Source organism: Ciona intestinalis, chromosome 6, assembly GCF_000224145.3.
Source record: "Ciona intestinalis chromosome 6, KH, whole genome shotgun sequence".
Classification (NCBI taxonomy): domain Eukaryota; kingdom Metazoa; phylum Chordata; class Ascidiacea; order Phlebobranchia; family Cionidae; genus Ciona; species Ciona intestinalis.
This window is the reverse complement of record NC_020171.2, coordinates 863,718-874,725: the sequence shown is the minus strand read 5'-3', so window position 1 is coordinate 874,725 and position 11,008 is coordinate 863,718. Positions and strand designations below refer to the sequence as shown.

At 33.6% G+C, this 11,008-nt stretch overlaps 2 protein-coding genes across 4 annotated transcripts in view; one reads left to right on the top strand and one right to left on the bottom strand.

The window, feature by feature from the left end:
• LOC100183920 (protein CMSS1-like) overlaps nucleotides 1-10,711 on the bottom strand; it is a 43,294-nt gene extending 32,583 nt beyond the window's left edge. The window contains exon 1 of one of the 2 annotated variants that reach the window (XM_026834799.1): nucleotides 9,359-10,711. In XM_026834799.1, the coding sequence (XP_026690600.1) occupies nucleotides 9,359-9,434 (76 nt within the window). In that variant the 5' untranslated portion in view covers nucleotides 9,435-10,711. The remainder of the gene's footprint in view (nucleotides 1-9,358) is intronic. The other variant, XM_018812254.2, reaches the window with a different exon arrangement.
• On the top strand, nucleotides 635-8,701 carry LOC100183120. 2 transcript variants are annotated; one of them, XM_026834792.1, is made up of 14 exons: nucleotides 635-2,029; nucleotides 2,558-2,630; nucleotides 2,938-3,001; nucleotides 3,109-3,318; nucleotides 3,834-3,980; nucleotides 4,345-4,510; nucleotides 4,862-5,043; nucleotides 5,099-5,233; nucleotides 5,511-5,641; nucleotides 6,023-6,169; nucleotides 6,487-6,596; nucleotides 6,898-7,042; nucleotides 7,267-7,410; nucleotides 7,751-8,701. In XM_026834792.1, exons 1-14 carry the CDS (start codon nucleotides 1,884-1,886, stop codon nucleotides 7,979-7,981), a joined length of 2,031 nt encoding a protein of 676 aa, XP_026690593.1. In that variant the 5' UTR covers nucleotides 635-1,883; the 3' UTR covers nucleotides 7,982-8,701. The 2 variants fall into 2 exon arrangements, with proteins under 2 accessions (XP_026690593.1, XP_018667794.1); XM_018812249.2 differs by having other exon boundaries at nucleotides 635-2,035.
• Nucleotides 10,712-11,008: the final 297 nt, after the last annotated feature.

The window sequence follows — 11,008 nt, the reverse complement described above, 5'->3', positions numbered from 1 at the left end:
ATTTTATTCCATAACTTCTGCAACCAGACATTCTGTAAATAATCTTTAAACAGCTTATCTGGTATAAAATGAATTGTGTTTCTGCTGTTTCATCTGCTGTCCAGCAAGACTTTAGACATATTTTAAATCTAAAGAAGCTATTACGAGAAATTTGTTATAAGTCCCCACATAATGGCAACGACAATGCATGCAACAAAATAGGAATGTTGTATGGTTTAGCAACTGAAACTAAAGTGTAAGAAATAGAACAGGTACTAAGATAGTGTCAATAAAATTATAAAACTACCAGTGATTTGTCCTTAAACTCTATTAGTGTAGATGACCCTGTATACCAATTAATAAATGAAAGAAAGACATGAAATTGATTGTAAAAAAAATCTAAATTTTACAAAGTAGAACATAATTGTACTACATCTTAATGTGTCAATAACCCCAAATACTGTAAAACCAATTTTCAGTGTGAAAAGAAAAACCACAGAAATATGTGTATGTTTCATTAACAGTTATTGCTGCTAAATCTTTAACATTTAAACCCTGTTAATAATCTATGCATCATATACATCTACATCAAACTATCCCAACTGGCATGAAATAAAAAAGTTGATGACTAACCGAATAACTTCCTGTTAAACAGGAGTTTAGCTTTCTTAACTAGATTGATGAATAAACAAAACAGTTGAGTGTATATTGTACTGGGTAATATACAAGTTTCATACATAAGGAAATAATAGATTTATTAGTAATATAAGATGAGGTAATTTAGCCAGTAGTGCAGCTTTACTTATGGAAAGACCAAGTATGTAAACGGATGTTTTAGCGTGTAAGACTCTGTAGTGTAATTGGTTCAGACTCTAAGATGCTTCTTATATACATATGCTTGAAAAGGTTCATAGAATTAGATTTGGTTTGTAATAGTTTATCAATTTATCATAGCATGAGCGGGCAATGTTGACAGATTTAAATAGAACAGGCGTAATGGAATAGGTGATTTCGTTCACATATTGATTAAACAGTCTGACCCTTTTGATTTTATTATCTACATGTTTAAAACAGGTTCAGAATGTACGAAAACAGACCTACAAATGCCAAGCAGTTATGCAACAAAATATTCAAATTTCCCAAATAAGTAAACACAAATCAGGAAGTAGGTATTATTATTATCACCCAGTCTATATACCACATATAAGTAGCAGACAACACAATCAGAAATCAATATATTAGATTCTATATGTGGGTGAGGTCTAGGGGCTTGTGATTTAGACCTGAGTTGGCACATGACTCGAGGAAATCAATAGATTTATGGTTTCTGTTTACAAAGCACACAGGGGTCTTATTGTAAGCTTAATAAATGGCAGATTGTATCCAAGGCTTGTGGTCAATAACAGTATTAAAATCATGTTACCAATATACACAATGTATTAGCACAATGTAGTGAAAGTGTATGTTGGTGCCTATATCAGCAGTTTCATAAATTCAGCTCTTGATAGGTCTTGATAGGTCTTGATAGGTCTTGAAAACAGTAAGTTTAGCTAAGCCTAATTAACATTATAGAATTAACTAAAATGTTTGAAAATACTTCGGGAGTTCAATATTTTAGATCTAACTCAGGTTTTTACTTAAAGTGGTAAACATATATATAAAGGTTTTCCAGCAAGAGTGCAAGACACAGTAAAACAGTTCCTGGATAGCAAATTCCCTGTCTTATTCATTTATATCTATCAAACCTTTGATTTACTAACATAAATTTAAAAAACAAACACGAATCCATTTTTGAAAATACCTTAAAAGGCAGTGTGTCTAACCCATGTATTTTTCTTACATAGGTTCTGATTCAGCTGTTTAAACTTAAATTCAATAGTGTTTTATCAAAGACATGTTAAAAAATGTCTGGGACCACAAACTACGAAAGAAGGTCAAGATCACGGACATATACGTCAGGTAACCTCCCAGAAATGCCCGATCAAGGCGAGCTACGACGCTCCCATACCACAAAGCAAGCAAACTATGAGAATGTTGCAATAGAAAAAAGGTACAAGTAAGATGAAATATGATGTTATGAATATTTGGTTTTAATAATTGTAAATTGAATGCTTTCATGTTGTAAACCAGAGTAGTGGGGTAATGGGCCAACTTTGGCATAAATTGATGCCCCTGGCATGCCTCGGGGGAAATATAAACAGGAAAATATACTTGTGCACATGTAAAAACACCCACGCAAGCAAAACTGTCAATATATAATGCAGAAACCAGAGGGGCAATTCAAACAACAAGGAAGAAGATAGAACTTAAGGCTTCAGTATAAATGAGATAGTATTACAACTGTAGCTATGTGTATATAGACAGCATGTAACTGATGTAATTTTCTAATTCCTCATATAACAGACAAAAAAAAGACAAATATAACAGACAAAAAAAGAAACAAATTGTATAGCTATTTGTGCCATAAAGCAAAAAATGCCAAATTATCCAAAGTGTTAGCGTTTATTATATTTATATGTTTCGACCCGTTATGCAGTTTATATACAATGAATACTTATGTGAATATAACCATATGCAGTTCAACAAACACAAGCAAAGAGAATATACCAAAGATACCACCAAAGAAAAACAGGCATGCAAGAAATCCGAGCGTAAGTAAAATAGGCAAAACATATTCTCAGGTATAACTGTAATAAATTCTGTGAATCTAACCCTAATCTGGTGCTCATAGAGTAAAAAACTCTTGTGTGAAGAAATGGTTAGAATATGATGCTACAAAATATGTAACATACAAAAATCCAACAAATTGTATAATATATATATATTGCCTAAATGGCATCGTCAGATTTTTATTCCAATAGAATGATTTGTTGGATTTGATTGCAGTCTGTTATGTATTTCGTAGCAAGAGATTGATTCTTAAATACATATTGCATTTTACCACTCTATTATTCACAGGACAATTTGCTCTATAAAGCAACTTCTTTTGACACAAATCAACACTTTGACGAAAGTGAAGAAGGTGAGCGATTTTCTAAACTTTTAGGCTGTTTGTGCCAGGCATTTGATTATCCACACTATAGTAGTATCTATGATTCTGTAATACAGAAATGACTTTTTACACTGCAGGTCTTTATATATCTCATGATGAAATTGATTCATTCCCCACCCCCTCTTTAACAAGAGGCATGAGTGAAGATGTGGCAAGAGTGAAACAAAAGCGTTCAAATATTGCACACAGGGACCAAAGGTGCACGGTGCAAATACCAGGGACACGCAGAGTACAACAACATCGTTTACCACCTAGTGATTCTTACACAGGATTACCCTTATATGCGGGTACGAATAAATAAATGTAACTTATTTACCCATTAAACAAAAAAAGGGTAAAAATGGCATGCAAAAATAATTTTATGTGCCATCAATTGCGGCAAAACAATCTGACAAAACTAGTAGGTAAAAAGTTCAAACATATGGTTAAAAAAGTTCAGGCAACATGGCACGAGGTAATGTTGTATCATAACTTCCTGCTTTATTACCTCCTACTCCATTGTTACAAACATCAAGCCACAGTAAATACATAGTAACCAAATCAAACCACTGCTCCATGTAGGAAATTATTTTGTAATATAAACATAGCTGTTAATATAATAACTGCAATAAATTCTAGAAATATAACCCTGATCTGGTGCTAAAATAGCAGAACAATTTTTGAGTAAAAAATACAGTCAAATGCTTTAAAATATGTAACACAAAAGTCCAGCAGTGTACAATATAAGAGACATATATTTTTTTAAATGGCAACATTTGTCTCTTATTCAAAAAGAAGGTATTATTGTAATACAAAAACATAGGTGTTAATAAACAAAGAAGGCCAGGGTCTCCAAGGCTTGAAGCTCCAAGAATCCCAACTCGAAGTTACAGCCCTGATTTATTGGAGGAACCTCAACATGAAGATATATTCGCTTATTCTGACAATGATTTCTCACTACCAACTTCTGGTAAGAATTACATTGGTAATAAATTTAACACATGCATCTCAACCTAGGATTTAGGCCAAAGTTGGTCTATTACCTCAGTAGCTCAGTTGTTCAGTCACTACACTTATATATAAGCCACTGGTATAAATTTATGAATGCAACTTGCTTTATCCCCCAGTGGTCGGAAAAGGCGTTCCTTATAACACAGGTGTTCTGCTTCATACACCTCATGCACACAGTGGTAGAAGCGGCAAACCTTGAACTATAACATCTGGGTTAGAGGAATCAGATGCGCTAACAAACTGTGCCCCAGTGCCTATACACTATAAGTCTATAATGTACCTCTGCTTTATACATCCTGACTAAATTACATCTCATATCACAGGTAATACTTCCCCTCGAGTTATTCAAGACATACCAAATCAAGCAGCATCAGCTAAGCTAGTACAAGACTTGCAGAAGATACGAAACAGAGTTGCAAAGTTCTATAGAAGAATACTCGATCCACAACAAAACCCAACAGCATTAGTTGACCTAAGGACTTTTCTCGGGTAAGGAATTAGCATAATTTTTTACTTTAAAATGAAAACAAAAAATTGAGACCACTGTGAAAAAGTGTCATGATTTAGGTAAAGTTTTTTGTCTACAAGATGTATAAAAAAAACATTAAAACTTATCATATTCGACACTAGATTTATGTTATGCATTAAGTAGTTCTACAAGACTAACGATAAACTTGTAAAAGCTTTCAGGAAAAAACACTAATAACAAATAAAAACTTATTTCAATTCGTATGCAATTGGTCTCTTACTAAACTTAAGTATTTGTCGGGAAAGGACTAGGACCTCAAACTGACTCCTGGTTATGACAGTTGATTTAACTTTTTAAACTTTAATGTTTAGATTGTCAGAGATATCAACTGTAGATTCCATAATAGAAGGTGTACATGCTTCACTTACTGCTGAGGCTTTGTCTTGCAAAGATGAATCAACTAAAGAGATTTATATTGTTGACTTTTGCAATTTCAAAGACAAATCAGACCTGCGGCGACAATTGATTGACATGTTTGCAAAACCTGGACCTCGTAAGTAAAACCTTGGCTACATGAAACTGAGTAAAACTTTCTTCTTTCCCTGCAGCTTCAGTGTCTTACCAAGACGTGGATGCAAAGATGAATGCCGTGATAACAGAGTTTAGTGCATTGGTGGAAGAACTAAGAGCCACCAGGAATGAAGCAATTAAAAGTCCTGCACATGCAAGGGCACTAATGCAAGGTACTATGTTAAAATGTAGCTTTTATGAGAATTGCTGGGTCAAATTTGTGGTCAAAAGCTATGTATATATATGTTTGGCGCTGAATGTCAATTTATTATGAGTGTCTTCTTGTATTCCAAACACACATGGGAGCTTTCTTATACACGAGACACACACAATGCATTCATACCCTGTTACACTTCATGCTCACTGTTCAGTTAAAACTGTTGTTACCTCTTGTTTAGGATAACTTAACAATAGATTAAAATAAATCTATCTAACAATGTGTTTTTTAAGGTTCAGGACATGAATGCGAGGGATTGGTCCGAACGCTAAAAGATAATAAGCTGTGGATAAGATGGGGTACACCTACTTATCTACCCCCATTGTCACATCTATACATGCATAAACATCCACCCTCCTATGAGGTAACAATACTCATTGTTTTGCCGCTATAACTACCAGGCACAATGTAAAACCGACCATTTTTTTCTTGACGAAAATCATGACCGATACTTTGCACAATTGTTTTATTGAAAGCCCATGTAAATTTGTTTGGACCAGAACAAAAGTTTAATTTAAATAGACTGTATTGGCTGTACATTGTAGTAAAAAAAAGTGTTAATTATAAAACAAGTCTGCACAATTTACCATAATATGCAAGTAAAATCATTCTTTGTTTGACTTAATTTAGTAACAAGAATATTTTAATGGTAATGGGCCAACTCTGGTCTAAATCCCAAATCTCCTGATGTGCATTGCCATAGGACTTCACACATACAAAATAAAGTTGTTTTTTTTTATTTTAGACAAGAAAGGCTGTGACAATCTCGTACATAGCAGAAAGAAAACGTTCGGTGCCAGAGTTAGTAGGTTCAGTTTCCAGTGTTGAGAGTTTGTGTCCTCCAATATATGGAAGGGTGAAGTGTGAAGGTTCAAATGAAATCAAATGGCAGGTAAGATACAGACACAGCGATTATAACAAACTTATGGGACCCTTTGACTCTCTAACTGTACTATGTATTAGAATGTCTGTTGAAAAGAGTAAACATTTTTGATAGCCTATGCACAATTGGCAAGAGTGACTTTGCAAAAAACAAAGAAACATTCCGTATACTTTACTTCAAGGAAACAGAAAGTATCATATTTTTTTAACTTATACAATTTTTAGTAGCCATATGCCAGTTACTGATCACAACAGCATTTTACACATGAAAAGCTAACCGTAAAACAGCTACACTGTTGTTCTACATCCAGTACACAACATCCACAGGTGACTGAGTTTAATGAGGCGAGTCACAAGTTTGAGAACCGAGAATGTAGTTTACCTTCCTGGTTAGAAGACGACAACCCTGCAAGAGCTGTTCTTAATTCATCTAACAGGTACTACTACATACAAAAACACAAAAAAATATATTATAGGTATGATCAAAGCACTGTTCTGAAAAAATCAATGGATATATTATGCGAAATAAATAAAAAATATTTGCATAGGCCTATCACAAAATGTTTGTATAAACATTTATTGATTTATGGTTATCCCATGAAAAAAAGTCAGCTTTTTAAATTCTTATCATAGATTTGTTCTAAACCCAATGTATCATTTTTATTCACCCCCATCTGCTCTGCCAAGCTGAAAACATATGTACAAACAGGCAAAATAATCAAACATTTTTTCTGACAGATCTTCATTTTCAATTGGAGCTCACCCCTACTCACTGTATACTGTGTATTTGGTTGTAATTAAAGATTTTACAATAAATGAAGATGCAAAGCTTTATAGAAGCAGAACTGGCAAAGATAACTGGGCTACTCCTTCTAAATATCAGGTAAGAACTCTTTATGATGTCCATTTGTCCACAAACAAATCAAATCCACACTATTTATATAACAAAAGTACTGTATAAAGTTGCTTCTATACAAAAAATGCACATCGGGTTGATGGAATTGATTCAAATACATCTAGTTCTAAGTTCTGAACACGCAAAGTTAAACAATTTAGATTTATCTGTGACTGCGTTATAAATTTCTAAACTTTGCTTTTTTTGTTCAGTTTTACATTGGAACCTCCAGCACTGGTGTAATGTTTAAACTTGTCCGGGGTTCCGACTCTCATTGCGAACGAACTCGAAACGTGTTGCAAGATGTGGCAGAGTTACGACATTTCCGCTGCTATGAAGGTTGTGACTTAATAGAGGTGGGTTTATGATACAATAATCATAACAGACAAAGGAAGTTCATGCTCCACCTATGACCTGACATGGCTGTCTGTTTATCACAACACACAAACAGAGTTATATTTTACGAAATAAAGAAGTTTAACACATAAGACTGTACTGTAACTAATCTACAGTAACACCTAACAACTACAAAAAACAACTGTAGCTAATGTACAGTAACAAATATAAATCAAAACTGTAGCTAATCTATATTGAGTGACAACTATAACAATAAACATGTTGTCCAGAATTGCATCAAGTCTATACTGCTAAACTGATTGTCTTTTTTCTAACTGTATTAACACTTTGTCACTGTAGGCAAATTTAGCTCTGTCTTGGATTCGGCAGCAGCCGAGAGCTGTTTTTGTTCTCAATTCTTTTCTTGCTCAAAATATGTCCAACTGGTCCTTGCAAAAGAAGAAACCGTTCCATGAGAGAATGCTATCTCTTGCTAGCCATTTAGCAGAGGGTAAAAAACTGGGTGGAGACTTGTATGATATGCGGTATGGTATGAATGGGACTTCTACTATTCAAAATGACGAATGGTAGTTTACTCTGTACATAACATATCAATGACAACACAAAACTGAGCATGTTAGACAATGTAAAATATTTTGCTCCTACTACTTCCAGGCATTATGTGTTTTACTTTTTATGCAACTAATTTTCTCGCACAATAAAGTTTATTGTGCTGTCATGCGGAGAAACATAAGTTTTCAAATAAAATCGATAAAATTTATTGTGCCAGAAGATCAGTTATATAAAGAATGTCAAATATTTCAATGATCTAAGTGGTGCAACCATTTTAGGCAACTTTAAGGCTTTGTAAATATGAGTGACAACTCTAAGTATCACTTTAAGCGCATATACCTGTTTTAACAAGTGCTTCTTAAACTTTTCTATTATGTTTTGCATGGCAATCACTTTCACATTTTTTTACAACTCACAAGACATCTTAAATCCAAAAACAATTATAACAACTAAAATTTTCACCTAAAACTTAACCATACATAATATTGTCAAATGGTACAACACTATACAGTATGAAAGAGCTTTAATCTTGTACCATTTAAACTGCTTTAAACAACACCTATGAGACCACATTTATGAATTATGACCACTGCTCTAAGTCTTGGACTATCAATTTGATTACAGCAGTTACTTTTTACACTATTATACATTTGTTGGTGTATGTTTTCCACCCTACTCTATCTGTTGTCAAAATCATCCCAAATTAAGTTCCATCAATAATAAACACTGCTTATAAATGATACTGAATAGTAGAATACTGCTTTGACAATTATGCATACAGAAAACAGGCAGTTCAGGATGGTGTTAGTGCTAACACAAACAACAAGACTATTAATACAAGTGCAACTTATGGTGCAAACATAGGCACTGGAGTGACACATGGAACTAACATATGGTATTTATGGTGGTATTAAGGCACTGAAATTTGTTACTTTTACGTTTATAAAAAGCTAAACGCTCCGCAATAATTCTGGTATACGCATACCACAACGTTGGTTATTTGGTTAATTTGCGCCGATAATATCAGTCATTTTATGCTTTTGCCAATAACCCGTAAATCACCAAAAAATATGATTGGCAAGCCGATAACTGGTTGTGCCCTATTAGGCTCCTACCTTTTCGTAAAAAAGAGGGTTCTCTTTACACCACATCCTATATTAATAAACCTTTATAAGCTATTATAGGCAGAATCACCAATTTACAATTACTATGTGTACCCAGACTATTCACATTCTAAGCAAAGGCCCTATTCTATTCCTACATATGACCCATTGAGTGTACACCTTGCATGCCCATGTTAGGTGCCTATTAATGCTTAAATTAAATCCTTACAGTATGTATTCGGACTATTAAGTAATATTTATACTTTATACAAAAAGCAAGCGTTTAACTAACCACCATCATCACTTGCGCCTTCTTCTTCATCAGAAACTGCCGTTTGCCACCATTCTTCACTAAGGTTGTCGGCCATCTTGAAAAGTTATACAATGTTTGAAAACTACTTTGCCCTATACAGTCAACCTAATAAGTAAGGAGATGTTTTTAGGTTGAGTCAAACAAACACAAAATTTGTTCACAGCCAAAAATTGATCAAACACAAAAAGCGTTATGAAATGAAACTGAAATATGGGTTTTTAAAGTGAATTACATTTAAAATGCCAACTTTTACTTAGCAGAAGGAAACTTATCTTCTTCATAAATAAATGTAAACCAAAACATTACCAGTATACCTGATAGAAAACAAGTAACTAGCTGAAACAAAGCTACCAAAAAAAAAATAAGCGTATAGTACAACTGCACACTGGATTAAGGTTACCAAAAAAACATTAACAAAAGTAATGAATTCGTTTAATTTTCTGATTTTGTTGTATAAAGTTTTGTGTGAAGCTCCCCTTTTTTAGGTGGGATCTCAGGTATGGATAGATCAGGTCTGTACCACATATGAACACTGTGTGAGCCCAGGAACATTGCTATGAGTGAAGAAGATACTGTTTTCAGGTAGAATGGCCAAGAAACACCATAAGGCATGATGTGGTGGGTATGCAAAATTATACAGTTGGAAAATAAATCAAACAAAAGGTTTTGCTTATTAAATGAACAGAAAGTGTTTTTGGGTGATTTTTAATTTTAGGCCTAAATTTCTTTACGCAAGTTCAAGCTAAAAAAACTGTTTAAACTTATAATAAAAGTAAATTATTGATTTTTTCAAAGGTAATTTATTTAAATTAAGTGTTTAATGCAGTTTAAGACAAGCCAAATATATGCTTATTAATTTTCACAGTTTTCTTTTGCTTTAATTGCTTCTTGAAATTTCTCTTCAATTATTCTCTGCTTGTATTCTTTTTCTGATCTATTTCTTCTCCAAACGTCGTAAAATGTTTCACCTCGTCCTGCAGCCGGAACTTTTATCATAACCCACTCCACAGACGCTCCAATGGCAAAAAACAGTGGAACGAATTTGTATGGGCTTTGTCTTTTTATTGGGTAGTAGTAAAGAAATGTCTGGACCAGTCGACCAATAAACGTCATACTAGAAACAATTCATACTTTACAACTCTAAAATGGGCCAAATATGTTTAAAAATCAGGTTTTGTTACTAGAATATTACAAAAAGTATTAGCCGTATTTGTTTTAAGTATTTGTGGCTCCAGACCGAGGGTATGGTTTATATTATGTACTACTGGCTTACTCATATACTCAACTGCATTTTTACATAATACATTTGATAACTGTTCTGTTTTGAAACGTTTTAAATGGCTTTTTCTTAAACACGTGAAAATAAACAAGCCAAATCTTCGAACGCGGGAAATCCCCGCGGTACTTAATAGAAATGTCACACATTTTCATAAAAAACTTATAAAACGGGGGAGTAATATTTAGGTCACAAATCAGTGTACTCATTCCAGCTTTTTATGTGTTTAAGTTATCATCGGTCAATTTCCATAAAGTAGCCTGTCCGATTTTAAATAAACCTTTATAAACTAACTAAATCGGACATGACGTATTTTTCAGTCAAATCTAAATAAACACTTCGTTACCGTTATT